Source organism: Salvia miltiorrhiza, unplaced genomic scaffold, assembly GCF_028751815.1.
Source record: "Salvia miltiorrhiza cultivar Shanhuang (shh) unplaced genomic scaffold, IMPLAD_Smil_shh fragScaff_scaffold_71_2, whole genome shotgun sequence".
Taxonomy (NCBI): Eukaryota; Viridiplantae; Streptophyta; class Magnoliopsida; order Lamiales; family Lamiaceae; genus Salvia; species Salvia miltiorrhiza.
The window spans coordinates 84,578-101,923 of NW_026651484.1; the positions used below are offsets into that span (position 1 = coordinate 84,578).

The following is a 17,346-nucleotide window of genomic DNA, read 5'->3' on the forward strand; positions in this document are numbered from 1 at the left end:
ATAGGAGGGGTCCACGATTTTGACAATGAAGAAGGAGAGAAAGATGCATGGGAATTCATCTTCTTCTTTTAAAAAAATTAAAATCAAATGAGAGTGAAAAATTCATTATTGAATTCATGGAGTATGTAGAAAGTTAAGGGGCAGTTCCGTCCCTACAAGATCAACCATGCCCATATTAAACGTGTTGTGGTTAAATATTAAAAACTGAAAAACCATATACTCAAGATTAAATAGTGAATTGTTTGCATTAAATATGAAAAGACGAATATTAAACATGAGCTACTATATAATCGAAGACTAACATACTTTTTTTTTTTTTTTTTCTATAAAGATAATTAAGTAGACAAACTATTTACCAACTCGAAAGGGAAATTTAATCATAAGCCAAAAGTCAATTAGATTACTTATTGAATATAATTTCAACTTTCTAACATTTCAATGATTTTTTCATAATAAAAATTAAATAGTTTACTAAATAGCAAGTTATGTGGCCGGCATAATTAAGCTATGTAGAACTGGGCCCTCTGGCCCACCCTGTGCAACAACAAAACCTTTTTTCGTGGACATTAAATGAAATAAATATCGGTATTTTATTTTCCTTTCACTTTCATCTTATTTTCCGAATAAAAGTTTTGAAACCGATAAAAATAAAAAAAATTGTTTTGAAATTTTATATAGTAGGTGCATTTATTTAGGTAGATGTATTGAAGGTGGAGGTGGGGTGGTCTCTTTCATATTAATGATGTTGCCTTTACGAAGAGGTTAGCTAACATATATTAATCTTTGATTATTTTGTTTTAATTCTCTCAAAATTACACGTGTAATATATAATATAATTTTGTACATTGTGTTATAATGAAATATAATACACGCCAATATGTACTAATAACAAAGTTGAATATGATAACTAACATAATAAATGATTTTATTTGTGGTATAATGACTTGTTCACCTCCAAAACTCCTACATATATTATAATATCGTCTTTTTATATATTAATGCAAGTGAATAATTTTTTTAGTAGTAAGTTATTAGTGAAAGTTGAAACCGTATAACTTCTCATATATTTGTTAGTTTAAAATATTCGTATTTAATTGTGAGTGAGCATGATACGCCCTTGCATATAATATAAGTGGGAAATAAACTAAATCAAAGTCCAAAAAAAAAAACACTTTTGGGGTTTAGTATTATAAAATTATATATTCAAAGATTTTCACCTATCGAGTGTAAATAAAATACGGGCGCTTTTTATTTTTATTATGAAACTTTCAAATTCAGACCAACCCATTAAAACAAATTACACATGTATGTATATAGTTTTAATATCATTTCCAATCAAAATTCGAATCCCCTTATTTAGACTTTTTTTATCAAGCATTTATTGTTGAGCGTAAGGAACTCGTTTCATAAAAGCATCTCGCTTACCGTATTGATGACACCATTAATGACAGAATCATAACAACAATTTTCTTAATGTAAACTGTCTGAAATTAATTTAACCTTAATTACAACCTAATCTCAAAATTTATTTGTATCCCTTTCTGAGAAATGATATGCTACATAATTTATGTGAGCACATCGACCATGATTTTGTTTAGTCAGTATCAGCATTTTTTATATATTTATTTCTATTATAATACTTCTGAAATTATTATTGACATCATTGAGTTTTATAAATTACATAAAAATAAAAGCTCATTTTATTCTTTTATTAATTTATTTGAAGTTATAGGAATTATCGAACAAAATTATCTAACAAATCAACTTTAATAAATTTTTTAATTCATTATATTTATATTATTCAACTATTTATTAAAATTGTTTGAACTCATAAGCTCTTTAAAATAGCTTATAAGAGCATCCACAATGGTGGTGTCTTAGAGCGGTGTCTTAGGAGTGGGCCCCACCTAAGACACACCCCTCTCCAATGCATTGTGTCTTAGGTGGGTGCTTAGATCCTCATTTCCACAAAATTCATATTTCTACACTTTTATTTTTAAAATTCAAATTTCATTAAAATTAAAATTCTACATTACAATAATTTAAATTAAATTAAAAACATAATTAAAATACGCTAATAAAATTAAAAAAAAACATAATTTCCTAATTTAAATAAGCCCTCGACGCTTGAGCACTTCTTGGACTAGGTGGTTGTGCAAAGCCAATTGTGCATCCGTCATACCCGTCGTATCCTTGTTCAAGAGCTTCATATCCATCTCCTCCCGTTTCATCTCGGCTTGCATTTTTTTGGCATGGGCGATTTCCCCCGTTTTCAGAGCATGCTCCTTCATGCTTTCGGCCACCTTCTCGAGGGCGTCGGAGAACGCCGATCCTCCTCCCGAAGACCCTTCTCCCTTCTTCGCCTTGCCCTTGTCTCGCTTTGCCGCTTTTTGGCCTTGGGGTCTCGTTGTGACACTCGGCTCCGAAGAAGTAGTGGTTGCTCCACCATCGGAGCCCTTCGACTTTTTGGCAGAGTGGACATCCCCGGCTTGCGACGTGAATCTTTGGCAGTCACGAAGCACTTTCCAAGCTTTGACGTAGGAGAATTGCTTCTTGAAATTCGCCTCGAACATCGTCTGGGCTTGTTGGAAGATTTGATCGTCGCTCATACTACTCCCCCAATTCTCCTTGCACGTGTTGTAGCAGCCCTCGAAGAATTTTGTCTCCTTTTGGACACGGGCGAAGTGGGACTTGAGATGCTCCGACTTTCGCGGCGGCGCTCCCGAAGTATTGAGCGCGTTGAACTTCTCGGCGATTGCTCCCCAATATTGGAGCAACTTTTGGGAGGTCCCCAAAATAGGATTGTGGGTTGCCTCCGCCCACAATATTGCCACGAGCTCGGTCTCCTCGCTAGAATATGCAGCGCGAGTGCCCTTGGCTTTCGGCTTCACCTCCTCCGGCTCTTCTTGAACGTTGGCGTTCGCCGCCGGCGTAGGAACATTTCCTGTAGCCAAGACATTCGAGGCTGCTGAAAATGGAGCAAACCCCATCATTGGAACCCTCGATCCGCCTTGTTGCTCCATGTATTCATCGAATTCACGATCCATCTTTGAAAATGTAGAAGAGAGAATTTTTTTTGGGAGAGAATTGTAGTTGAAGGTGTTGGTGAATTTGAAAGAATGGAAGGAAGAGTAGTATTTATAGAAGGGGAAAAAAGAAAAAAAAAATAAAAAATCAAAATGACCGTTGAAAATTTGCAACGGTCGTTTTTTTTTTTTTAAAAAAAATTAATTTGGAAACGGTCGAATTCATTCAAAATAGCGATTTTTGGATTTTTTTTTTTAAATTAGGCGCGTCCGCAGGACGCGCCATATCATCTCCTCTCTCGCCTCGTGCCGTAGCCTCGACCCCGCCTCGCATCTGGGCGCCCCTCCAGCGCGCGGCCGCCTCCTTCGCACCGGGTCGACACCGCCCTCGCCATGGCCGCTGTGGATGCTCTAAATTGTTTATGATCTTATAAGCTTCTGTAAATTATTTGACAAAATAAATTTCTAAACTCCTTATAAACTCTAAAAATAAGCTTAAAGAACTTATAAGCTCATCAAAAAACAATTTCATCTATTTCAATTATAATCTATTATTTTTATTATATATCTTTTCAAGTTATTATTTTTTTATTTTCTTTCGTTAGTTAAAAAAATCTCTCTTTAATTTATAAATTTAATTATTTAAATAGTTTAATAATTTATAACTTATTAATAAGTTACATCTTATAAACTTTTAAAATACATTATAAGGAGTATTCAAAATAAGTTTAGTCAAACATCTTCTATATGCTATCTAACAACTGGTGTATTTTTTAATTATAAAGAGGAAGATGAAGTATGAGAAAAAGAAAAAACCAAATGCATTCCCACTCACCCCTCTCTCTCTCTCTCTCTCTCTCTTGACCCCTTAAATTTAATGCATAGATTGAAAATCTGAGCACCTTTCTTGTCTGCAGCTGCACTTCGAAATAGAAAATTTCTTTGCCCTTGAGATTATTACAGTGCACAATATCTTAGGTGATAATATAATGTTAATAACTACAAAATCTGCAAAGTAAACCCCGGTGTGTTGACACTAAAGACAATGGGTCCAGCTGTAATCTCCAGTTTAGCCTTTTTAGTCTACCCGGTCAGAGAAGCGAAAATCCACAGTGTTTTTGTGTGTGTATATGTCAGTTACGTCTGTATTTGTGGTGTGTAGAGAGAGAGAGGCAGCTGAGGAAATAGATGCCCTAACTCCCAAGCATAAATTTCGCTGTTTTTGTATGAATTTTGCTGTTTTGTTTTCTTGTTTGCATTTGCAGAGCTCAAAAAGGGCCCCCCCTTAAAAGGGGTTTAATTTCTTAGGGCTTGAGTGATTCTTCTTAAAAGAGCTGTGCTTCATTCTCACCAGCTGCTGAGTTGTTCAGATTTCTCAAGATTTTGGCTTTCTGGGTTCTTGATCTGGGATTCTTGAAGAAAAGAGGAGTCCTTTTTTCATATATATGTATGAGACTGCATTTTTGATTATATGTCTATGGAGCAAATAATTGAGAGATCTCCTAATGGGCAGAGGGTTTTCAGAGTTCAACCTCCACTGGTGAGCCTAAAAGAATCTTTTTTGACATTTTGAGCTTTTTGATTTCTTCAATTCCTGTGTTTCTGATGATGCCCAGATGAAATTCTTGGTAGTGTGCTATCTCTAGAGTGAAGTATTTATGGGTTTTTCATTTTTTTCCTTTCTGAATTTTGTTATTATTTGTTTGTTTTTTTTTATGATTTTTCCTAGATTCCCAGCTGAATTTTGTGAAGTATGAATTCTAATCAGTTTGACTTGACTCACTATTGATTTGGTTGGGAGAGTTGTTCTTACTCCTTACAAGATGGATTGGCAATGGGACATTCTCCATGGATGAAATGTGTGTGTGTGTGTGTGTGTGTTAATTCTGGAAATTTTATGGTGTGACAATTTTTATATCTGACCTTGTTTAACAAAATCAAAGAAATTTATGGTGGTTAGTGGAGATAGAGCCAAATTGATGCTACTTGATGAAAGATTCATTTATGCAACTGGTTTTGGGGGATTGGCTTTGTTAAAAAACTGCGAAGAGCTTGAAATCTTGAACGAGGCTGGTTTCGTTCTCTTTCCCCTCTGTTTGTGAGAATTGAAAGTATCTTGATTAGAGCTGACAGGTAGGAATTCCTGTTGCATATGTTAGGTGTGCTTAAGAATGAGCCATATGCGGCATATGCCTAACTCATAGATAAAATTATCAATGCATGTGAGTGATATCTCATCTCAAGGGAACTAACTTCGCTTTATTGATTGAAACTCAATCACATTAGGACGTTTGTGGTATGTCGCTACAGTATTGCATGGGAACTTAAGCTCGAAGATACATGCATATCGGAGGCAGGATGTTAAATAAAAGACGCCTTAAGATGAGAGTTTTTGTTAAAGAGAGTGATGAGTTTAAAATATATTGATGCTTTTGTGTTAAAGAGTAATTCATCTGTCAACAAACCACCTGAAACACACACTGAAATGGGAAGTGGGTGTTCATGCTATCATTGGACTTTTGTAGTAGTTGGATCTTCACCTGTTTCTTGATATAGTTTTTGCTCAAAATCCTTAATGGTGAATAGTAGAATAGTGGATCTTCGCCTTTCTTGATATAGTTTTTTGCTCTTGCCCGAGTGCCCGAGTTTGTTTGGTTATAGCTTTGCAGGAAGCATGTAATATGTGCTCCATGTCTTGAAATATTGTAGCTAAAGACAATCAGCCGAATAAGAATAGATATATCAAATTTTGGAAAATGTAAAAACCGATCTTCCCTTGTTTTCTTATCTTTCTGTAGAATTCATGGATCTGATGTTTGCACAAAATAGCAAGACTACTTACTATGCTACTGGCTCTGTATCTCTATCTGGAACAGAGTTGGTGTGGTGCCTTTTCAATTTGTAAAGTAACAAAAAAATGATAAGAGAAGAATATATGAGTACTTTTCGAAGTGTTCTCTGTGGTGCATAATGTATAGAAGGAGATACAATTTTTCCGAAGAGTTTAATAGGTATGGTGTTCATGTTTATATCCATACTCTAACTAAAAGACCGAGTGAAGTATGCTAATGAAAAGCCATGAAATTAGCTTTGCCATATGTCTTTTCACAAATATTTTTATTTAGCAACTACATCATCTCATGGATTGGAATTTTATGCAGGTTGATTCTGTATCATGTTACTGCAAGGTGGATTCGGGGTTAAAAACAGTTGTTGGGGCAAGAAAATTTGTCCCTGGTTCTAAGCTTTGCATCCAACCAGATATTAATCCTCGTGCACACAAGACAAAGAGCTCCCGTCGGGAGAGGAACAGGGTGCAGCCGCCACTTCTACCGGGACTGCCCGATGATCTTGCAATTGCCTGTCTGATTCGAGTTCCTCGTGTGGAACATAATAAGCTTCGTCTAGTTTGCAAGAGGTGGTTCAAGCTCCTAGCTGGGAATTTCTTCTACTCTCTTAGGAAGAGTCTTGGTATGGCAGAAGAATGGGTGTATGTAATGAAAAGGGACCGTGATGGGCGAATCTCGTGGCATGCTTTCGATCCGACCTACCAACTCTGGCAGCCTCTTCCGCCCGTTCCACCAGAGTATAGCGGAGCTCTCGGATTTGGTTGTGCTGTACTTAGTGGTTGCCACCTGTACTTATTTGGTGGGAAAGACCCACTAAAGGGATCTATGAGACGAGTTATTTTTTACAGCGCTCGGACGAATAAATGGCACCGGGCTCCGGACATGCTCCGCAGACGGCACTTCTTCGGTTCGTGTGTCATTAACAACTGTCTTTACGTCGCTGGGGGAGAATGTGAAGGAATTCAAAGAACTTTGCGATCCGCGGAAGTTTACGATCCCAACCGAAACCGGTGGAGCTTCATCGCGGATATGAGCACAGCCATGGTGCCATTCATTGGGGTTGTATATGATGGCAAATGGTTTCTAAAGGGGCTTGGAGCCCACAGGGAGGTTCTGAGTGAAGCCTATATCCCAGAGTCGAACGCGTGGAGTCCAATCAACGATGGGATGGTTGCTGGTTGGCGCAACCCGAGCATCTCCATGAACGGGAAGCTCTATGCTCTGGACTGTCGCGACGGGTGCAAGCTGAGAGTATATGATGAGGGGTCGGACACTTGGAACAGATTCATTGACAGCAAGCTCCATCTTGGGAACTCTCGTGCCCTCGAGGCTGCTGCCCTCGTGCCTCTCAACGGGAAGCTCTGCATAATCCGCAACAACATGAGCATCAGCATAGTGGACGTCTCAAACCCTGACAAACGAGTGGAGAGCAATCCTCAGATATGGGAGAACATCGCGAGTAAAGGCCATTTCAGGAACCTATTCACGAATCTGTGGTCGAGCATCGCTGGAAGAAGCGGATTGAAGAGCCACATAGTGCACTGTCAGGTGCTTCAAGCGTGATGAGGTATCAATACTGTCCCCAATTGTTTTGCGACGCGCTTCACTCTCTCCCCTGTTGCAGCGTAGATTGTTGGTGCTGTTTCTTAGCACCTTTTTTGACTCAAAGTTGCAATTCTGTGATCTCTTCCTCGATAAATTTGATGAGATGCTGAGAATATGAGGGTGTGGATGGTGAGGAGGAGTTGCTATGGAAAAAAAAATGCAGAAGAAAAGTAGTGATGGGGTTAGGGTATAGAAGATGGAGGTAAGATCACATTACTACATTCATGAAACAGAGTGTCAGATCAAAAACATTTTTTTCTTTCTTTTTCTTTTTCCTTCTAAATTTGTGTACATTCTTGTTTATTTCGACGTCTGTTTCATGGCTTCTTCATGCTTGTCATCCTTTGTGAATATAAGTGCTCTAGTAAAATGAAGGGAACAAAAGAAGTTTTTTATTTTTTTGTTGTTGTTATATCTACTTTTGAATATTTGCTACAGTTTAGAAATGTAGGAAACAATCAGGAATCAGCATAAAGCAGGATTAATGCAGTTTTATGGTCATTGGTGCCTTCCATGTAAAGACTAAAAGGGTGATTTAAACATAGCTCATTTTCTATTAATTATAGACGCTTAATAAAAGTATTTGTACAAATACTATTTCACCAATTAAAATTTATATAAAATATTCTTTCCGGAAATAAACTTTATTTCATACTCGGCACGAAAACTAAGAAAATTGATCAAAGTGTTGTGAGTAAAATAAAAAGATAGTACTCCTTCCGTCCCGCCGAGCTTGAAGCGTTTCTTTTGGACACGAGAATTAAGAAATTGTAGATTATAGTATAAAAGTGATAAAGTAGGAGAGAGAAAGTAATAAAATGATAAAGTAAGAGAGAAAAGGTAATAAGGGGTGCAATTAGTTTTATAAATTAGTGCTTTAAATTGCCTAATTTTTGCCAAAAAAGGAAATGACTCAAGCTCGGCGGGACAGTCCAAAAAGGAATACGACTCAAGTTCGGTGGGACGGAGGGAATAGTTGATAAACGTGATAAATGTGTTGTGTGGTGGGTTCATTAGTGATGAAGTGTAATAAATATAGAATATAAAAGTGATAAATGTGTTGTGAGGTGGGTCTATTAGTGGTAAATGATAGTAAAATTAAAAGACGAAGGAGGGTATAATTGTCCATAAAGCAGAGTAGGTGTTTATTTCATGGACAAAAATTTAGGGGCAAATATGAGTTTATTTCGTAGACGAATGAGGTATAATATAAGAGTGTTTTTACAGCCATAATTTTTCTCTCCTCAATTTTTTTTTCACCAAATTTTATCACTCTTCTTTTTCCTTTTTTCTATTTAAATTATTTTTAAAAAATCGTTAACATCTATTCATGAAAAAATATTTATTATGGACGTTAAATCAAAGATTACGAGAAGATTTTTAATTCGATGTAAAAGTTATAAAACATAAATTTAAAATGAATAAGCTAATTGTTTAAGGTGTTAATTTTTTTTTCTTTCATCTATATCTAAGGTTGAACATTATACTCTTTTATCATGTTGTTTTTGTTTTTTGGTGGAAAAATAAGTAGATTTTCTTTCAAAAAAGTTTACATAATTGTTTAATTATAAATATTTTTAATGCAAATAAGGTGAAGAAAATTTGTATTAATTTTAATATGAATTTGTAAATAAAAAATTAGTTATATATCCAAAAGTATAATTTAAAAAATTATATAGATTTATTTAATTATGTGCATGAATTATTTATTTATTTATTTAGAGGCTTGGGTTTAATTGCACCATTTTTTTGGACTATGAGGGAATATTTGTGTCATGGTCGAAAATGAGGAGGTAAACCCTCTAAGGGCCTCTATTTCATGGGTGGATCTGCACATTAATTATTTTTTTAATTAGTTTTGGGATATTTAAATATGAACTTTTAAATATCTCGAGATCTACATAAAGACGTACTAATTTTAATAAAATAAGATTAACTAGTAAAGAAAAACATGCTAAAATCCACCAAACTAAATTTATAAGGGGTCGTCGTTTTCTTTTCAGCGCCATTTTCACAAAATAAGATTAACTTGTAAAGAAAAACATGCTAAAATTCAACAAACTAAAATTTGTAATTGGTCATCGTTTTCTTTTCACTCTCCCATTATTATTTTCACATATACATAGATTAAAAACACTCCTCCAAATTATTATAATGATGAAATTATTCATTTAGATCTCTAGGAGTTATAATGATGAAAATCATTATTTTATTAGAATATTAAACAGTGTTATAGGGATAAGATAGCTATACATCAGAACCGATCACCTACCCACCGTGGGCAAGTATAACGTGCCCACCACTGATGTAGCAATTTTAATTAGGAAAGAGAATTAATAAATCTTACTCTAATTAAAATTATCTTACTATAATTACAATTGCCACATCATGGTGGGCACGTTATGCATGCCCACGGTGGGTAGGTGATCGTTTCTGAGCTATACATAAATATTTTTGTTATTGACTTAAATAAAGTGCAATGAATAAAAATGAACTATATATAGTACAGAATTAATGAATTGCAGAGAGTAAAAACGGCCGGCCTTGCAAAATTGGTCGACCAAGAAAAATATTTTTATGTAAAAAGAAATTGGTTCGTTCTAGGAGTTGCTCGATTTTTGGGGTCTTATTTGCACTTCAATCTTGAATCGTTTCGAGACGAGTATATACTGGCGTAGGGAAGAATACATTAGTTAGCGTTTTTCGTTCATTTTTCAATTTGAGTGTTTTAAGGCAGGTTAGCTGATAATGAATCAACTGGATGACACAGATCAACAAACGGATGTTAGTTAACTGATGCCCAGATAAATCCTACCTAACATAGTGATTAGTTAGTAATCACACTGACTGCTCGTCAGCTAGTCAATCAGACTGATGAATAGTGAAAATCAGTTTTATGCTTATGCTGAATGTGATTCGTGTGGTCAGTGTGCTGAAGGGTTTAGCAAATAGAGCAACACTGAACCAAAGTGTTGATTGAAAAAACACAATCAATTTTGAGAGGTTTGCATATGATCTGTTTGAAAAATAGTTTGAGCAAGTACAACAAAACTAAAGTAAAGACAAAAAGTACAACACACAAGCAATTTTACGTGATTTGGAGCAACTCTCATACATCCACGATCCTGATATAAATAAGAATCCCTTAACCTTGGATTTCTTGTTTTAGAGTTGCAAGTCAGCTTGACCAGTCAGTTCTGCTAGTCTGATCACATAGGTTACACGGTCATCACCATTTAAGCAATTTTCATGGTTGTAATACCGTAACTGACAACTTACATGTATTGTCACCGTCTACTGTTTCCCAACAACACTTACTTCGCCAACTTTCAGACTTCTCACTTGAAGCTTAGTTGTCAACTTTTTCCTCACTTCTCTACACATTATCTTTTACGATAGGTGGGAGTTTCAGAAAAGGGGTTTCTCCAACTAAGTGAACACACTATTACAATGAAGAACAATTGTATCTAATTGCGATATCCAGGTTCATTTTGCTAAGGCCGATCGCTTTTACTAGTTTAACTGGTGGGTTCAGGACCGTCATGTTCACCATCTTCACAACTCTAACCTTAAAATCTAAACGGCCATACAATTAAATCAATTTGCATTAGATTAATAATAATAATAGTAACAAATATATGGCCACAAAATATATATTTGAAATATATGCTTCAACAAAAAACAAATATTGTCAACAATATCCTAGAGCAAAATCACACACACTAATATGTATAGAATACATTGAAACTAATATATAAGCTACACTAATATTTTAAAATTAGTTTCAATTTTAAAAAAAATTGCAGAACAAGACTCTTTTTATGCATAATATTACAAGAGAATAAGGTCAATTACAAACACAAAATCTCTCAAACATATCATTCTCTTATGCTCAATAAAAATATTTTTGCTTTACCAAAGTCAAATCCTTCAAGGCAAACATTCACTGACTGTGTGACTTGCTGACCATTGAATGGAGAAATTGAAGATACAAATGCTCACATAAAGCTGCACCTTCTAACTGTGAAGCAAAATTCATCCTCTCATATCATTTCTCTTGACAAATTGAAAACAGGGTTGGATAGGCTCTCCTTGTCATGGCCTCATAAAGGGAATATAGCCCAGCAGACAGTACATCATCTCAGTAACCATCCTAAATGACCTGAGCATGTTCAAGGTAATATTCATATCTAACGTTTTTTCTCCATGTACTCAATATACATCTTTAGAAGGAGAGATGTTCATCATAAAGCTAGGGTTGAGAGAGATTCTGCCACAATGTGATCATGGAAGATGTGTACATTAGCTCTCCATTGTTTTAGACATCTCTCTCAGGGGATGAGCACTGAGCTTCCCCAACAGAAAAGAACGTTGATGCAATGCAACAACTAGTTGCGTAGTCGAAGATGGATAAAGGATTATCCATCCTCCTTTTCTAGTACGTTTGGAAGACATCCTTTCTGCTCTCACATGGAGAGTAAAGATCCTTTGACTTGAGAATTGCACTCAGAAAGAATGCCCTATTTGTGTTTGACATTATTTCTTGTGCTATCTGAAATTTCGGTTATTTATCTCTCCATCCCATCATTAGCTCCCTCTGCTCAAAATAGCTTAATGTTAAAAAAGGAGCTAATGACCATATTGATTATCCATGCGATCAGCATGAGGAAGCAATTGGTATCTCATCTCCCCTCATGGTCGCTCATCGCCGAACTCCCTTTTCATAATGCCAAAAAAGAAAACTGATAATGAGGAAGCATGATAAGATGAGGTCAGTAATTGTAATAACAAAAAAGTAAAGTTCAGTACATGCAGCAAAAACATGTGCCGAACCGTGCTAAAGCAAAGAAAAGTTGTTCTCAAAGCCTCAATAATGCCTCCCTAGGAGCAACAAAAGCAACTGACGTTGGGAGAAGAAGCTCTACACAAGGAGTAGAAGAGAATAAGCAGTTTGAAGTCTTGAAGAAACTGATTGGAAGATCCAGTGAAAATACTCAGCAGAGTAAGTATAGAACGAAGTCTCAGTCTATTTTTGTTTTATATCTTTGGCTGATGTATTCTGAAATTGATCAATGAAAACCTTTATATTGATGCAATACTTCAAACTGACTATTACAAACTCCTTGCACAAGCTATGTTCTTCATAAGAAAGCAACTGCCAGAACCCTTGGTCTTCAAACTGAACAAACAAGTTGTTGATCCCAACAATTGGTATCAGATTTTATCTAGTCAAATTATTTTCAAGTTTTGGCATCATCAAAAAGGAATAAATTGATGGAAAATTTTCATGTTTTGATTAATGCCAAAACTAACGATGCAAACCCTGATGATGTCCAAAACCTAGCTGAATGATCAGGAAGTTCCCAGCTAAACTGCAGTATGTTGAAATCTAAGTCCAAGAAGAAATAACTTAGAGAAAAGTATATGAAGTAGTCGAAGTCTGCTGAAACTCAGCTGAAGATCCAATTACGAAGGAGATCCATTAAAAGATCCAGCTGATGAGAAGATCCAGACTGATGAAGATATCTCAGTCTGAAAGACCAACTGGTGGCCAAGATGATCAAGTTCGTGCCATGCCACCTGCACGAAGATTTCGCTAAGTATGAAACACAAACTGATGAAAACATCAGTCTACTCAAGCTGACTGACTTAAGGATCCGAAGCTGACCTGTGTTCATACTCATTTTTGCCACGCCATCCTAAAGTCAAAAGCGTAAAGCAAAGTCAACCTTCAACATCAAAGTACAGATGTACATATACAACTATCACAACCATTCCTTGTTTCAAATGGGAAGTTTTCAACGGACAAAAGATCATAATTTAAGAAAGCTCTCTCCAACGGCTCTATTCAACTTCTGTCTATATATACGACCGAAGATCAAGATACGTGTGAAGGGTATCATGCATTGTTGCATTCTTAAAGACTCTAACATTTAATAGTCCTAATAGAAACTTATCGTTCATTGTAAAATTTCAAGTTCATACTTGAGAATATTTGTGTAGTTTCTAGACTAGGCATTTTTCATTGTAAATATCCTAAGCCTATATCTGAACATACTGAATATACCCAATTATTCTTCATTGTAATAGTGTGTTTACTTAGTTGGAGAAACCCCTTTTCTGAAACTCTCACCTATCATAAAAGATAAGGTGCAGAGAAGTAAGGAAAAAGTTGACAACTAAGCTTCAAGTGAGAAGTTTGAAAGTTGGCGAAGTAAAAAGTGCTGTCGGAAAATAGTAGATGGTGACAATCCATGTAAATCGTCAGTTACAGTATTGCAACTGCGAAAATTGTTTAAACAGTAATGACCATGTAACCCATGTGATCAGACTAGCGGAATTGACTGGTCAAGCTTACTTGAAATAAAACCCGATCCAGATTCGCGAATCTAAAAACTATTTCTAGACTACTAGAAACTTTGAAAGAAAAAATATCAAAATATTTTAATGAATTTTTTTAACAAGATAATAATGTGCTTTAGATAATATATATATATATATATATATATATATATATATAGGGTGTGGTTCTAGAGAGAACTACATTATTTGTGAGAACGGGAGAACCATCAAATCTAATGCATCCACTGTAAAAATTAATGCATTCGCTGTTAAAATTAATGCACTAATTTTTTTTTTAAAAAATGCTCCCTTCAGGATTCGAACCCAGGATCTGCATTCATCCAACAAGATGATGCATCCACCGTAGATCTTGATGATCGAATGGCTGAAAATGGTTCTCCGGTCTTCTTTTATTTATGGTTCTTTCTTGAACCTCTCCATATATATATATATAATGTATTTAGGGTTATTAGCATGTAAATACACGAACTTTTTATATTTTCTGAAATTTAACATGACTTTTATTTTTAGCCCACAAATACACGAACTTAACATTTTTTCTGATTTTTGACATCTACAAGAAAAAATTCTAAAATACTATTAACGTGAAGGCCGGTATACTATGTCATTCACTCTCTAATCCAAATAATGAATCAAATTACTCTATTCAAGTGCATATTTTGTAGTTCACGTCATGTATTCCGGCCTCCATCTCCACAATAAATAGAGTTTTTTCATGTCGATGTCAAAAATCAGAAAAAATGTTAAGTTCGTGTATTTGTGGGCTAAAAATAAAAGTCATGTTAAATTTCATAAAATATAAAAAGTTCGTGTATTTACAGGCTAATAACCCATGTATTTATCATTGATTTGATATATGTCCAACTATAAAATGAATTGATTTATTGATTAGAGCTATTATATACTAACATATGTAATTTATGAATTCTATCTAAATGCATCGCATGAAAATAAAACTAGTTGATTATATAACTGTATAATCCGCTCTTAATTTTTGGCCCTTTTTCATTTAAAGTAAACTAGTTGTTTATAGTTCACTTCAAATCTCTTATATTCATACTTTTGTCTACTCTAACAAAGGCCACATCTCCATAAAAATAAATCAACACACGTTTTCTCCCAAAAGAACTTCAGGAACAAAATTTTCATATCTTGGTACCATGAATATCTCCAAAATCTCCAACTCCCAATACAATTTATTAGCTTCATCTTCTTGGTTTTGTGTCCAAATTTGAGGATCTTTTATTCCTTTTCAAGATACTGGTATTTCCAAATGTGAGGATCTTTTATTCCTTTTTATTTAAGATATTAGTATTTGCACCTCGTGCAATGCACGAGAGATCTTTTTATATTTTTATATTTATATGAAATTGATGCTAATTCAGTTATCATATTTTTATATGAATACTTATATTTTTATATAGGTATTCATTTGGTGAAATCTCATAGAAAATCAATGTGGGATGAAAAAGTAATACACTAAGATTAGAAATATGTATTTATGTTATTCAATAGGTGGAATAGTATTATAAAACAATGTGGGATTATTTGTCAAAATAATTAGAATGAAGGAGAATTCAAAGATTTTAAAAATATATTATTTTAGAATGCCACATTAGAAAATCTGATTTACTTATTATATACAAGGTGTTATGAAAATATTATTAAATTGCATTATATTAATAATAGAAAAAAGAAAACCTAAAGAACACCTGAAAGCACAGAAAAAGCAGATTAAGCGTCCGAGCCTCATTAAAACCTTCTTAAAGAAAACTCCGTGAAAAAAAAATTAAGAAGGAAAATGAGTGCCCGTCTAAAGAACCAACAAATAAAAAATAAAGAAGAAAGGCCAAGCTTAGCAAGGATGAGTTCGGACAAGCTGTTATGAAAATAAGAACGAAAGGAATTGTAATTAACTTTTTTTTTTCTTTCAATTAAAGGAGATTTAAGATAATTTGTCCTATATAAAGAACAAAGTATATCTATCTAATGATGTTGTATATGTTCTCAAATTAATAAAGACTAAAAATAATTGAATAATATTAAAAATTGCATATTATATATCTAATTAATCCTTTTATACAAATTCTTCCAGTGTAATGATTACTACAAATTCAAAGCGAAACTCAAGATTAATTATAAAGCAAATAGAAAGCGACATAACATATAAATTATTAAGTTTAAGATTTTTCTCCTTAATTTGGCAGATGACAAGAATAATAACCTTATTAAAAGTTTAGAACCAGAAATAAATACTTTTAAATTTAAACTTTCAATAAAATATAACTAATTGTTTGGTCAACTAATTAATTAATTGGCTATATTAAATTGATGATGCAAAACAATTGTGAAATGAAAAGTCTCAATAATAAATGAAATTTATATAGGATTTTTTAAGGGTGGAATTTCATTAGAAATCAATGTGGGACAGAAGGTGTTATGAAAATAAGAATGAATATTCAAACGAAGGAGATTTGAGATAATTTGAAATTGTGAGCTTTGAGAATGAATGTCACTAGGGGTGGTAAAACGGTTCCGATTAATCGGTTTTAACCGTAACCGAACCGGTAAAAATCGGACCGATAACCAATTTTTACCGGTTCAGTTCGGTTATCGGTTAGTGTGTTCATCACTAATCGGTTTAACTGGTCGGTTAACCGATTATTCCGATTAATCGGTTTATTTTATATTAAATTAATTAATTTATATTTTAATATTTTAATTTAAATAATACATTAATATTTCAAGTATCTATAAATTTTTTTTGTTCTAAATTATCATAAGTTATGAATTGGTGCAGTGGATAAGACCTTATTCTTTCTTTGAAAGGTCAAGAGTTTAAATCCTATTGCACACATTCTACAAATTTGAATTTTTTAAAATAAAAACCGGTTAATTCGATTAACCGAATTAACGGGTTAAATTCGGACAAATTGAGAAATCGTGGATTAATCGGTTAACCGGTCGAATAACCGATTCGGTTACCGGTTAGGAAAATGGCTCTTAACCGGTTTCGGTTAACCGGTAAACCGGTTCGGAATCGAACCGACCAGTTTATCAGCCCTAAATATCACATAAGCAAGTTTGGTTTTTCTAAAATTAGTTAATGTATATATAAATGTTTATATAAATTTTTTATGGGTGGAATTTGATTAGTGGTGGAGATTGATTAAAGATTTGGGGGGGGGGAAAGAATGAATGAGAATTGAGAATAATTAGAATGAAGTGATTGTACGATGCCACCTAGGTATGATACAAAAACATATTGATTAGAGGTGGAGATTGATCGGAGATTTGGAAAAAAATAAGAATGAATGAGAATTGAGAAAAATTATATTGAGGCGATATATACACATTGTGTGGTCTATATTTGAATCTATATACTATTACAAGGGAGAGGATATATATATATATATATATATATATATATATATATATATATAGAGAGAGAGAGAGAGGAGAGAGAGAGAAAAAGATATGCTGCGTAACATATATGAGCGATC

The 17,346-nt window shown here is 34.2% G+C and overlaps 1 protein-coding gene across 1 annotated transcript; it reads left to right on the top strand.

The window, feature by feature from the left end:
• The first annotated feature begins 3,810 nt into the window (after positions 1-3,810).
• On the top strand, positions 3,811-7,879 carry LOC131003116 (F-box/kelch-repeat protein At1g55270). Its single transcript, XM_057929593.1, has 2 exons — positions 3,811-4,566; positions 6,188-7,879. The coding sequence occupies exons 1-2, from the start codon at positions 4,498-4,500 to the stop codon at positions 7,436-7,438; spliced, it is 1,320 nt and encodes a 439-aa protein (XP_057785576.1). The 5' UTR covers positions 3,811-4,497; the 3' UTR covers positions 7,439-7,879.
• Positions 7,880-17,346: the final 9,467 nt, after the last annotated feature.

Excerpts from the sequence above, each read along its gene's own strand:
- LOC131003116 (XM_057929593.1), top strand. The coding sequence starts at position 4,498 with ATGTCTATGGAGCAAATAATTGAGAGATCTCCTAATGGGCAGAGGGTT. Across the intron at positions 4,567-6,187 it reads TCAGAGTTCAACCTCCACTG|GTTGATTCTGTATCATGTTA; the intron begins GTGAGCCTAAAA and ends AATTTTATGCAG.